This window comes from Garra rufa, chromosome 7 (assembly GCF_049309525.1).
Source record: "Garra rufa chromosome 7, GarRuf1.0, whole genome shotgun sequence".
NCBI classification, from domain to species: domain Eukaryota; kingdom Metazoa; phylum Chordata; class Actinopteri; order Cypriniformes; family Cyprinidae; genus Garra; species Garra rufa.
This window is the reverse complement of record NC_133367.1, coordinates 19,139,248-19,152,845: the sequence shown is the minus strand read 5'-3', so window position 1 is coordinate 19,152,845 and position 13,598 is coordinate 19,139,248. Positions and strand designations below refer to the sequence as shown.

At 39.7% G+C, this 13,598-nt stretch overlaps 2 protein-coding genes across 2 annotated transcripts; one reads left to right on the top strand and one right to left on the bottom strand.

Moving 5' to 3' along the window:
• The first annotated feature begins 393 nt into the window (after positions 1-393).
• Positions 394-3,571, top strand: timm13 (translocase of inner mitochondrial membrane 13 homolog (yeast)). Its single transcript, XM_073844365.1, has 3 exons — positions 394-598; positions 2,481-2,549; positions 2,633-3,571. Exons 1-3 carry the CDS (start codon positions 479-481, stop codon positions 2,729-2,731), a joined length of 288 nt encoding a protein of 95 aa, XP_073700466.1. The 5' UTR covers positions 394-478; the 3' UTR covers positions 2,732-3,571.
• A 1,064-nt stretch (positions 3,572-4,635) lies between these two features.
• On the bottom strand, positions 4,636-11,568 carry tmprss9 (transmembrane serine protease 9). The gene is made up of 14 exons (XM_073843419.1): positions 11,436-11,568; positions 11,232-11,359; positions 11,084-11,151; positions 10,636-10,811; positions 10,520-10,561; positions 10,322-10,435; positions 9,100-9,265; positions 8,738-9,012; positions 8,110-8,252; positions 7,650-8,037; positions 6,834-7,002; positions 6,458-6,723; positions 5,087-5,223; positions 4,636-4,797 (listed from the first exon to the last, which is right to left on the bottom strand). Exons 1-14 carry the CDS (start codon positions 11,566-11,568, stop codon positions 4,636-4,638), a joined length of 2,367 nt encoding a protein of 788 aa, XP_073699520.1.
• Positions 11,569-13,598: the final 2,030 nt, after the last annotated feature.

Genomic DNA, 13,598 nt, shown 5'->3' with positions numbered 1-13,598 from the left:
CCAGCCAACCAGCCTAGGCTGGTCTTAGCTGTTTTTTTCAGCAGGGCCTATGACTGGTTTTGTGGTCAATGGTCACAAATATTGTTTGTACCAAACGCAAAGATTCCAAACTTAAAACATATATTTTAACATATGCTATATTAATATCATTTTGTTTGCCACTATTTCAAATAGGACAAGTGTGTGTTAAATCAAAAGTGGTAAGTCGTTTTAAAAATCTGAATTTATACTAAAAGCTCCTTCCTTTAAAACCGATTTTAGGACTTTTTTTATCGTTAAAAAAAATCGCCACGTTATGATTTTAGTTTTCTCATTTAAAGTTTTGCTTTAATTACAAACTACATTTCCCATAAGTCAGCAGTCAGGATGTTTTCCACAGCGCTTCCGGTTCATCTCAAGGGCAAAATTATCACATGTACCGAAGCGACACTGACTTTATTCCAGTGTGTCACTGTTATTAGATCTATAAGTGTGTAAAATGGACAGCTTCGGTTCGGATTTCTCTTCGGGCTCCTCGTCTGGTAAAATGGACACCGGCACAATAATGGAGCAGGTCAAAGTTCAGATTGCTGTTGCAAACGCGCAAGAGCTGCTTCAGGTAAGTGACTTTAACCTTATACTGTGTTAAACGGTGTCTGTTTTTGACAGGCATGTATTGGATAGTTTTTATTATTTGATATTGTTTAATATATGGATTAATAGTAATGTACGATGGTAATATCATGGTATAAAATAATGGTGGTTATCAGTAAACACAGATGTATAGCAAAGTAGCAAATTTACGTTTACCATAAAGTATGGTATTATCCTTAAGTTTTGGACTTGTGTCATCGTTGTGTCATTTTTGTAGGTCTTTATCTCTGTACTATGGTAAAACTGTGTTTTTGACGTGTCCCATGTTACTAGTCTTCTAAGTACTGTGAAATACCATGGTATATGAATATCCTACTCTTTCAAAAAGTAATGTGATGGTATACACTTTAGGTACTGTGGTATTCCAAAGTATGTCTAAGAATACCAAACATGTCCTACAAAATATCCGAAATCAGTTCAAAAAGTACCACAGTAGTACCATGGTATTCTTGCAAAAACCTTGAAATGCCATATGTATTTATATAATTATTTTAAAGCACCGTAATATTCGTAATACTACAATGCGATACAGCCACTATAGAGGGTTTGCACTTACATTACGATTTAGTCAGTTACCCGGATGCCATATTGTCCATATTGGCGATACTCAGATGTAAACAACAGCATGAATTGTACGATTAATGTACTACTGAATATGTTGTTCTGCTAATTTATGCCGTATAACACCGTGTCCTAAGTACACGCGACACGCAATAAAAGGTATCTTTTCCATGTTAATCTGAGTTTTTGTCCTAACTAGTGGCGACAGCAACACGTGAAATTTCTATTTTAGAAACGTTTCTATTTCCGCGACGTCGCGGCTGGAACAACAGCTCAATCTCAGGTGCTTATTATGTGCTTTATTTAATGTTTAAATTTAATGTCAAACGAGAGTTTGAATTTCATATTGCGTAAAATTTATAGCCATACTGAAAGTAACAACAGATAGCTTACCTCAGATCCTGAAAATACATTAAAGCAAACATGTACGTTAAAACTGCGAACCAACAAGTATATTCCAGAACAAAGATGGTATCAGTCACTCAGTATGTAGTTTTAATAATGTTAAAAATATTTAATATTTATGAATTTGATTATAAACGCTGTCGCATCTGGTGTGGACAGCCAAATTGCTTGTCGCTGGAATCGTGTCGCTTCGTGTGTAGTTAGGACACGGTGTAAACCACAGGAAAAAACATGTGGACGTTTCAAAATCATATAGAGAAGGACTTGGTAAGCAGGAAGTTAATAGTTGGTAGACGCGTACCAGCAGTATTAAATAAGATATTAGCCTAATATTTCACCTACCTGACTGGAAATGATAAGAACAAACACGAATGTTGTCAAGATTCTTGTCCTGGAAATATTGGTTTAGTTTGGCCAACCACAAACGCCTTTTGTTCCTCAGACAGTTTTATTTCACTCTTCTCCTTGATTTGTTATAACTTTTGTCAGTCAATAGTACTCCAAATGTTTTTCCCAGACCAACCAGCCCAAAACATGACAATAATTTATCATTTTCAGCAGCAGTTATCAGTAAAATACGTGAGTTTTGTTCAATTCAGTTTTTTACGTTCAGTGCCACCAGTATGGCTGATTGATGACGTTTCATGAAAACACATTCTACTATACTGTAAATAAGGATTTTGTTGTAAATAAAACCAGATTTAAGAAGTTTTTTGGGGTTTTCACTTCAATTTCTAGCTGAATTGTTTTAAAGTCAATCATGAACCAAAATGTTTCACTGTATGACACTGCTGTAGCACCTTTTTGCAAGGTTCTTCAATGTATCCCTTACAAAAACAAGTATTCAATGCATTCCTATTGACATTTGTCCTGCATTGCAGAGAATGACTGATAAATGCTTCAAGAAGTGCGTTGGCAAGCCAGGAAGCACATTGGACAACTCTGAACAGGTGGGATTGATACTATGATACCATGTTTATTTGAGAGAAAAAAAACATCTAAACCCATCTGTACTTCTTTTGTTTAATTTCAGAAATGCATTGCCATGTGTATGGACCGCTATATGGATGCATGGAACACGGTCTCCCGCGCTTACAATTCCAGATTACAGAGGGAAAGAGCGCGTATTTGATATGCAGATGGCGACCGGTTCTACCTCAGTCCTCAGGTAGAGATGTCTAGTCTTTCAATGCACGACGGGTGTATAGACTTGGCTCTCTTACCACACAACAACAGCTGATGGCTACAGAAGGAAGCAGGTGGTTGGATTTAGACTCTACATGGACATTTTTCATTACATTTATGTGTTAAAAAGATTACGTAAGACAGAATAGCTGTTGAATTTATATTAAGGAATTGATCACTGTAGTAGCAGTTCTTATGCTTAAAATGATAGCCAGAATGGGTCTGGATTTTAGCTCCACACTCTCGTTATCCAGGTCCTTCACTGTGTTTAAAAACAATGCTAAATTCGGACTACTCCCCTTATGTTGTTATCTATTCATCAAGCAGCCAATCGAAATTCAGCGTACGTCTGTCTGCCTTTTGTCATTGGGTGGATGTTACTCTATTCCCTGAGGGAAGGGCTCACTTTACTAGCTCTGTTCCACAAACCTAGTTCTTCTCCCTGAGGGGGAGAATTCAGGGGCGTCTTTGTTGCAATAATCGTCGCTTCTTCACCAGGAGTGGCCGAACAGTCCTTCTTACTTACCTCTGAGGAACAAACCGCAATTGTCGACCCTGGAGTGTCATTTGTCTCATTGTCTGTTAAGTACAGTAGTAGGGTTGTTTAGAACTGCAAACCCGTTCCCTTTGTGTACACACATGTCGAAGTACGCAATTTCCTTTGCTTTATTGAGTCTTGGAAAGGTTTGGACAGAGACACAATCTCCACCAAGATACGTCCAGACAGATGTTGTGTAAATGTCACCAAGCTGTTTTTATGGAATGCAAATAAATGCCACCAAATGAGTCCATTTTTATTGATGTTTATTCTTTCGTTGGTTAACAGATGTAGCACCATTTGTACAAATTAGGCCTGAACACTCTAAGAAAGTACATAACGTACTTGTTGCATTCTCAGCGTTGCCACATGGGGCACTATATGTAGTCTTCTTCTACAGCCTGGTCAAGTATTGTCATGGTGGAGCAACAGTTTGAAAATAATCTTCTTTAATGGCACAGATGTTTAGTTTGGTTCCATCGTTGTATACAATACGTTTCTGGCCTTAAATGGATTGTTCACCCAAAAATGAAAATTCTGTCATTAATTACTTGCCCTCATGTTGTTCCGAACCTGTAAGACATTCGTTCTTCTTCAGAGCACAAAGTAATATGTTTTTGATGAAATCTGAGAGCTTTCTAACCCTGCATAGACAGCAACATAACTACCAAGTTCAGTATAGTCCATGTGTTGGTTTTATGAAACTACAGGAATCCGGGTCAGAAAGCTCTCGGATTTCATCAAAAATATCTTAATTTGTGTTCCGAAGATGAACGAAGGTCTTAAGCATTTGGAACGACATGAGGGTGAGTCATTAATGACAGAGTTTTCAGTTTTGGGTGAACTATCCGTTTAACGCATCAACCAAGTCAAAGCAAATTGCCTCCATTTTGTAGTAAAGTCCATTTTGTGTTACAGGAATATAAATTCTGCTGGTGATAACTCTTGAAATTAGAATTTATTAAACGTCAGGGAAACATGTGTTGCCGTACTTCATTGTCTGATATCTGAAGTGTAAACCACTTCAAAATGACTATTATTTGTACATATTTGTGAGCCACATTGGCTCGTGCCAAACAAAATCTGCAGCCTGCCAAGTTGGAGCATCTCCACTCGTAGTCTCCAGGTAAGGTGACCATGAAGAGCCACTGCTTTGCACACAAAATAAATACCAAAAATAAATACTTTGACAGTACAGTATGAACCTGTTGGTAAAGTTGTCCATTTGAACTTCATGCATTCTTTTCAGTTGAGAGATACGACTGCATGTCACCAGTGAGGAAGATGACGGAGGATATGTCCAGATTGTATTTTTAAAAAGGGATGTATATAGATATCCACTCTCTGACAGCTGTGACCTGCACGTAAACTCCCGGAAAGCCAAGTTGACCACAACCGTGACCCCAGCTGGTCACCCCAGCCAGGAACCACCGTCCCTGGGGTTCACGGCACACCAGAGGGCCCCCTGAGTCTCCCTGCAGACAAAGACAAGACCACTGGCTTTGTTGGTGTTTTTATGGCAGGTATGACATTTACAGAAGTCTGCTGAATACTCGAGGATATGGTTGAATTACATTGGGCTGGGTTACGTAATCAGCTTAAGAGGCACCGTGGATGTTTTAAGGTTTAAAAAAAGACTTTTAGAGCATTAAGTATCGGGTAAGTGCAGCAGTGCTTCAGAAAAAGTGATCCAGAAGAATGTGCAACTTCTTACTATTTAGAATAGTCAGAACCTTGGAAACAAGTTCTTGACCAGAAACTCACCAGACATGTGTCCCTGTCTCCGTCCATAGAGCCAGCACACATCATGTTGTTGGTAAGTTCAGCACCATAAGCTTGCTGGCAGTCCAACTGATCAATGATGCTAACCTGTGCTTTTTGCAGCAAATTGGTTATCATACCTGTGTGGGATAAACAGACCATGTGTCATAATACACCTTGTCAAACAAAAGCAGCCATAAGTCATAAGACAGAAGTCCATAAGACAGAAAAAAGTAGGTAGGGGAACTACAGAAAAGCTTTAGTATATCGTTTTCACACTTGGTACATTTGACCCAACCTTAAATCCCTCAATACCCATGATGGATAGCCAAATGGTCTACTAATAGCATATAGCGTTTCATGTTTGGATTGTGTTTGCATCCATTTCGAAATGTAGGATGACTAACGAGAGTCAAATTCCAGACCCTTTTCCAAACCGATGAAAAAAGTGTGGTTCCTTGGTGCACACACTAGAGCAGGGGTGTCCAAACTCGCTACTGGAGGGCTGGTGTCCTGCAGAGTTTAGCTTCAAGCTCAGTTAAACACACCTAAAACAGCTAATCAAGCTCTTACTAGGCATTACTATAGTAGTCAACATTTGAAGTAGATCAAAAAAGTTAATCAAAGTTGTCCTAAGACAAGCACAGGTATTGTTTTGTTTTTAGGACAACTTTGATAAAAGGTTTTGATCCACTTCAAAGACACGTTGGAGCTAAACTCTGCAGGACACCAGCCTTCCAGGACTGAGTTTGGGTACCCCTGCTCTAAAAGGACTTTCACACCGCTTAGTTCCAGCCAGCATAGTGGTTCTTAGAGAACCAATTCCTTTTTGCATTCGCACTGGCAGCAGGACCTCTGAAGTGGCTAACAGCAACATCTTTGTGCGGCATTTACAAACGTCACTAACCGGCGAATGGAGGACGCCCGTAATCTGATCTTTTTTCTTTGTTGTGTGTTGTGGGTTTCGTGAAAATAGAGATGTAATGTAAATGCACAATTTAAGCGATTGAAAGAGCATGAAAATATGATTAAATCTCCTATGACAACTTGCAGTGTTGCATGTCATTGGGGCTGAGAAAAGAACACAATACCTAGGTCGAACCTAAGTCCACACCAAAACGTCTAGTGTGAAAATGATACCATAAACTAGGGATAGGCAGTGTCTGTCCTGAAGTGCCAATCTCCTTATCGAAAACATCTGAACAAGCTAATCAGTATCTTCAGAAGGCCACAGCCAGGTGAGGTTTTTTTTGCAGAGATTGAGCTAAACTCTGCAGGACATCGGCACTCCAGGACCGACGTTGCCTATCCCTCCCATATGCTACAAAGTGTTTTAAGTTGTGTCTTGGTCACTTTAACCAACCACAAACTCACCGTCCTCCCTCACAGCACCCCATCCAGTGATGTAGCATTCCATATTTTTGATGAAGCTATGCCAGGGAGAAGGCAAACACACAGTCTGGATGGTGTAGGACTTTGGAGCGGGGATGGAGATTTCCACCAGGGCCACATCGAAGTCCATGCTGCTGCTATTGAACGCAGGATGAGGGATAATCCTTTGCACTGGAATCAACAGAGCACCCAGTCCAGACCAAATGACCGAGCCAAGACCTACCGTCCAACTGGCAGGGTTTAGGTCACTATTAACACAAGGACAACAAAAAAAGGAAACTCTAAATCATTCTTGTTCAGCTTTCTCCAGGTCTAAAAGTAGAGCATGTTGGGTAGTCATCAAACAAAGGTACACTACCCTCTGAAGCAGTGAGCTGCAGTCAGGAGCCATTTGCAGTGGATGAGCGTAGCTCCACAGCGGTGAGTGCGTTGATACTGCAGACTGCCCACCCATGGCCATTCACCTCTCTGGGCGGTTACGCCACCAATTATCCTCTCCTGGCCCATTACTGGACGATTCCCGCAGTCTACAAAGTAATCAGGTGATCCTTATATTCTGTTCAACAAGTAATTCAATGGACAGAGTAGATGCCATATTTACCTTTATATTAATAAAATGCACATACAATCTGTTCAATGAGTGTACCTTAAAGTGTGCAAAAAAACTCTGTACTGTGAAAACTGGTGACCGTACAACCTTTTGAACGGAATGCATGTTCACCCTTATATCTTAAATGTAAAGCAGGGGTTTTCCACTCCTGCAAGATCAATTTTCTTGTAGAGTGTAGCTCCAAACTTGATCAAACTCACATGCGTTTAACTTTCTAGTTATCCTAAGGACCTTGATTAACTTCAGGTATGTTCGATTAGGGTTAGAACTTAACTCTGCAGGAAAATAGATCTTACGGAACAGAGTTGAGAAGCCCTGATGTGAAGTTAAATATGGCATATACCGTTTGGACAGCAGGGGTACCCAGTCCTAGGATAAACCCTGGTGCCTGCCTGCAAAGTTTAGTTTCAACCATACTCCAACTCTTTGTTATTATTAAGCATTTCTGAGGATATTGTTCAGGTGTGCTTAATTAAGTTTGGAGCTAAACTTTCCAGGAAGGTAGATCTCCAGGAGCAGGATTGGGCACCCTAGAGATTGAGATTATGGATCGAAATTATTTACCACAGTTTTTCTCGTCAGCCTCATTGGGGCAGTCAACGACTCTATCACACTCTGGGTTTGTCTTGCTGATGCACATCTCTCCGCCACAGTTATAATTACCACTGCAGTTCACAGGAGCAGGGATATAGTCATTACTAACATGCTCAGAGGATGGATCCATAGCTTTAGCAATTTGAACCGCAGTGGTTGTGATGCTAGGGACAGTGGGGGTGACTTGGATTTTTGGTGCAGTATTAGTGTAGCTCAGAATCCAGTCACGGAGCTTGGTGACGCGGGAATACACCCCGGGCTTGTTGATCTGTGCACATCCCACTCCCCAACTCACTACGCCAGCCAGGAAGAAGCGTCCAGGGGACTCCTCACATACCAGAGGGCCTCCGGAATCTCCCTGAAGGACAAAATCATATTTAAAGCAGTTTGCAAACACGTTTTAATCAAGGTTTTTTGCTAGCACCCTTACCTGACAAGAGTCCACCCTCCCTTGAAGAAACCCAGCACACATCATATTTTGGGTAAGTGCACCTCTGTATACAGATGACTTGTTGCAAACTTTTGAGTCAATGATCTTCACGATTGCCTTCTGTAATGTTGAAGGCACATCACCTGCTCAGGCACAAAGAAGTGTAGTCTTAAAAAGGGGTTGTCTTGAGTAGCCAGACTTTAGACTTGTGGCAAAATGGCTGGTCTTCACGGTATCTAATTAAGACCAAGAACTCAGACAAGAAAAAGTTTGTTTTAGGTTTGTTCCATCTTAAGGGTGAGGTTTTCTGAATTAAACGTAGGGTAGGTGATTTGGTTAAAAAAAAAAAAACCTGGTACTAGAGGGCAACTGTCCTGCAGAGTTTAGCTTGCAGAGACACTGGCCCTCCAGGACCAAGTATGGACACTTCTGTCCTATGGTCTGCCTGTGGGTCTTCATGTGTTTTCGAGGAGGCTTGGCTTTGGAGAGTGATTTGCAGGGAGGGTGGGGTCTTTCAAAGCTCACTTGCTATTGCTAGCTTCTCCAAAATCGCCTACCTTACCTTTAAACTCAACAAACCCAAGCCAAAGTATATCCAGATGCTTTGAGCAACATCAAACATACTCACTGGTGTACTGATTAAGAGCTCCCCAGCCAGAGACGATGCAGTTCTGCCCAGGGCTAAAAATATGAGAGGATGACGGGATACAGACTGGCTGAACATAAGTGCCGAACGTCAAGGGCGTTTCCAACTCCAGCACGGTCACATCGCTGTCAGTTTTCATGGGATCGTACCTCGGAGAGACAACCAGGGACTTGATGTTTATTACGGTGGCATCGCCCTCCTCCCCACTGACTAGATTGGCTCCCACAAGAGCCGTCCAATCTTTTGGGCTGTTTTCTCTTTTGGTATATAAAGAAGACATGTTTAGATATACATTGGTGTCTAGTGAGGTGGCTGATGAAAATTTTACAAGAACCATTCCTCACATTTCGAAACAATGGGCAGCACTGACGAGCCAGCGATTGTTGACGATGGATGCACCACAGGTGTGACGGCCACGTAATCTGAGACTGACCTGCCAGGGTAGCTCCCCATGGCGAGCATTTTCACCACCCACAACACGGCTAGACATGGCTGGACGTGTTCCACAGGCTGTAAGAGGGAAAAATGGTTAATAATCAAAAAAATATAAGTTATTCTATGTCGAAACAATTCTAAGGTTCTTTAGTTGCAAATGTGTTTATAGTGCCGGTAGCATTAGTGCCATTTATATGCATTTCCAAGGATATTCTAGGTCAGGGGTCTCCAAACTCGGTCCTAGAGGGCCGGTGTTCTGCAGAGTTTAGCTCCAACTTGCCTCATCGTACCTGCTAGAAAGTTTCTAGTATGCCTAGTAAGGCTTTTTGGGATTGGAGCTAAACTCTGCAGGACTCTGCCCCTCTAGGACTGAGTTTGGGCACCCCTAGCCTAGTAAAAGCTTGAATTAGCCGGATAAGGGGTGTCTAATTGGGGTTGGAGCTAAACTCTACAGCAGTGGTTCTCAGTCCTGGTCCTGGAGGACCCCTGCTTTGCATATTTTGCATGTCCCCCTTATTTAACACACCTGATTGAGATCATCAGCTTGTTAGTTCAGTTCAATTCAGTTCAGTGGGGGCAGCTGTGGCCTAATGGTTAGAGAGTCTTTTAACACGAAACGAGTCTCAAGTCCAGCAGGGATTGTCGGTGGGGGGGAGTGAATATTCAAATATTAATCTAATATCTTAACACTGATTGTACATTTGTTTCCTACCTATTAACTTTAGTTTACCAAAATATTGCGCCTTTTCCTATTTACTAGGTCCTTCTTTATATGATTTAGCAGCTTCCACATGTTTTTTCCATAGTTTAGACGTCATAAATTAGCAGAACAGCATATTCAGTAGTACATTAACCGTGCAATACATGCTGTTGTTTACGTCCAAGTATCTCCAATATGGCCATGCATAACCCTTGCTAATTGTGATGTTTACCTTAAAGTGATACCTTAAGTTCACTCAAAAATGAAAATTCTGTCATTAACTTTGGAACGACATGAGGATAACAATTAATGACGAAGTTTTCATTTTTGGGTGAAGTAACCACTATAAGCACCACTATAAATACATGTTCCTAAAATATCGTCAATTAAGTCTTTATTTAAGGGAATAATAGCAAGATGATGACACTTACAGCAAAAGGCTTCATCTGAACCATCAACACAGTCGGTTATAGAGTCGCATTCTGGATTTAGCTTTGTGATGCACTCGCCGTTGCCACAAGTAAATGTGGTCTCAGGACATTTACCTGCCGCAAAAAAACAAATACATCTGGGCATTCTGAGTTTTCAATAAACCTTCAAATATGGTCAGCAATATAATAATATCTTACTTATGTCATTGGCAATCTCATAGAATGACTTTCCACTTGCCCCTGAAATAAAAAAAAATGGTCAAAATGACACTTCTGTTGACTTTATTTTTATTTTTAATAGGAAATCAGCAAACCAAGAAGGATGATGCCACTGATCTCGCCATAATCCGGAACAGCGATGGGTTTCCCATTTAACATGGCCTTAAATCCATTGCGGAGGAATTCTTGAACAAAACTTTCCGTATACCCCTGGACTTGAGAGATCCGAAAGACCAAACGCAGAGTGGTCAATACGTCTGTGTTGATATTCCTAAAAAATATCACAGACTCTTAATCAAATACCATACTTCCCCAACATAGGAATAGCTCACCCAAAAAATTTAATTTGCCCTCTAAGAGCCTCTAAGATATAAATGAGTTTGATTCTTCATCAGAACAGATTTCATTCACTGCAAAGGATCCATTGGTGAGTTAGTGATGTAATGTTACATTTCTCCAGATCTGTTCTGATAAACAAACTCGTTTACATCTTGGATGTCTTAAGTGCAAGCACATTTTCAGCAATTTGAGCAGTGTACCTACCCATATGCAACTATCTGGCAGTCAATAAAGTGATTTGCCACTGCAGATGCACTAAAGATATTCTTGATCTGTAAGACAGCAGCAGAAATCAGTTTGTTGAAACTCATTTTACAACTTACACATTAACAATCATATCCTCTGGTCGTACCTTTGTTTTCAGAGTCGCGGTCAGAACTACATAATATCCTGATGTTTTATCTTGCAGATCTGAATCATAACTGAGCCCTTGCAATTCCACCGTCTCCATGAAATAATGTTCCTCTTGTATCAAGTAAGCTAAACAGGCAAAACAAGGTTGGTTTAAGTTTCCATCAGCAGCATCATAATATTTTGATTCCTTCCTTTTGTTTACCCGTCATAAACCCCACAGCAGCCCCGACGATGAGAAGAATCAGTATGGCGGCTAAAGTCATACATTTCCAAGTGGAGAGGTAAGCTGGCCGTGGATCGCCCTCGGGCCACTTATTCAAGTCTTTCTTCTCCATTTCAGTCTATACAAAGACCTGCAACACAACCTGGACATCCAAACTGTAAAACACCAGAACACATGGAGGTAAGACAGATGATGAGGTTAAAAAACAGGATTGGGTTTTTAAGAGCTCAAACACATTAGCGTTTCCCTTGGGCACCGGCACTGAAAATCATCTCGTGGGATGCCAAAGTATTATTTCACTGGGCATAGAATGAAACAATGCTAGGAGTGGTTCTGAGAAGCCAAAACAAACCTCTGTCGAGTCGGAAATGTTATATCAGAGAAATATGAAGCCTGCTGTTCCATATTTATTGATATAGTTATTAATCACTTCAGGCTTGTAAATGCCACACCAACTCTCTTATTACATATAAAAAATAAAAAAAACAATATACTGGGCGTACCAATGATAAATGGCAATTAAAACTATTATTTGCAGCTTGCCAACAGCAAAGCAACAGTATCAAATTAAAATGGCAGTTTTGGGCTTGGAAAGACAATATATTGCAATAAAATGGATGTATAACAAACAAATACTTAATATTTCAGGTCACAAAAATGCACTACAAACATGCAGGCTAAAAAAAGAGAAGTGTATTGACTGTAAATTGCAAGATTACTATGTACATGCATGCAAAACAAATGGTACCAAATATAAAATTGCTATAATGAAATACTATTTTCGTTTTTACCTCATAAAATACATACGTTCTGTGTCTATATCGTTCAAATACTATTCTGAGGAACTAACTGAGCAAACTAACACTTAAACTGACTGGGTGTGTAATAACTTCTAGCACAATTCTAACTAGTTAACTAGTGTTAAAAAGATTGTTACTCACCGTTTCAGACAGCATCTGGTCACTGAGGCATTTCTGAGGAACTTTACGTTGACGTCCGAATAAACCTCACGGTACGTTTGGAGGCTATATAGAATGCAGCGCTGTTATGCGGTAAGCTTGCCGATGGGCGGGTCTTCGCACAGGTGAGGGCGGGATCTCGTGTTTGATTGGTCGAGGCTGCGTCGTCCACATAAAACATACATTTGTTTATGTAAACAAACTCCGTAATTATTTCTTTCTCACAATGTTGTTTGGACTTTGTGAGACTTTTAAAGGATTTAAAGAAGCAGTAGACTGTTGTTCTTGGGAGAGGTTAAACGGAAAAAATCCTAAACAAAACCAAAAGCTTATACTGCAAATAGTGTTAAATATATAGCATATATATATGAAATTTGTCGTTTATATCTTGCAAACCTGTTTATATGTCTTAATTTGCACATTCTTTTTATTGTATGTTGAAATATTTTCCTACGTGTGTATTAGCTTGTGTAATGTAATGTATTTTTTATATATCTGCTCATCTTCATTTAGTTTTTTTTTTTTTTACAGTTTCTTGTGTTTTATATGGGCCATTCTATAGAACTGATGCAAACTGCTGCTGTATTCAAATATATTAGATGTTTATTAAGATCCTTAGATTAATTCTATTAATTTTTGTATTTTTTTCCATTGTTGTTTTTAAAAGTATCTTTTTGATTCTTTTAAAAAGTGACGTTAAAAAAAAAAGTTTTATATTTTCTTGTAAATTCTGAAACTTTTTCTATATTTAAACACTTTTTTGGGAGTTATTCCATAACATTCAGTTCTCATGTGTACCAATGTTCAGAACTGTGCTAGTTATATAAAATGGTCACTACCAAAACATTTGTTATTATTATTAGAAATGTGTACCTTTTTGGAAAAAACACCTTTTTTTCAAGACGTTTCCAAATCTGACTTTAGATCAATTCTGTAGAATGGCCCATATATAGTTCCCTACACTCTTAAAAAAAAAAAGGTGCTTTACGATGCCATAGAAGAACCTTTCTTGTTTAAATGGTTCCATAAAGAACCTTAAACATCTGAAGAACCTTTCTGTTTCACAAAAGGTTCTTTGTGGCAAAAGAAGGTTCTTCAGATTATAAAAAGTTAAGAAAGAGATGGTTCTTTAAAGAACCTTTGACTGAATGGTTCTTTGTGGAACCAAAAACGGTTCTTCTAT

Excerpts from the sequence above, each read along its gene's own strand:
- timm13 (XM_073844365.1), top strand. The coding sequence starts at position 479 with ATGGACAGCTTCGGTTCGGATTTCTCTTCGGGCTCCTCGTCTGGTAAA. Across the intron at positions 599-2,480 it reads ACGCGCAAGAGCTGCTTCAG|AGAATGACTGATAAATGCTT; the intron begins GTAAGTGACTTT and ends CCTGCATTGCAG. Across the intron at positions 2,550-2,632 it reads CATTGGACAACTCTGAACAG|AAATGCATTGCCATGTGTAT; the intron begins GTGGGATTGATA and ends GTTTAATTTCAG.
- tmprss9 (XM_073843419.1), bottom strand. The coding sequence starts at position 11,568 with ATGGAGAAGAAAGACTTGAATAAGTGGCCCGAGGGCGATCCACGGCCA. Across the intron at positions 10,436-10,519 it reads TGAGATTGCCAATGACATAA|GTAAATGTCCTGAGACCACA; the intron begins GTAAGATATTAT and ends TTTTTGCGGCAG. Across the intron at positions 8,253-8,737 it reads AGCTCTTAATCAGTACACCA|GTGATGTGCCTTCAACATTA; the intron begins GTGAGTATGTTT and ends GTGCCTGAGCAG.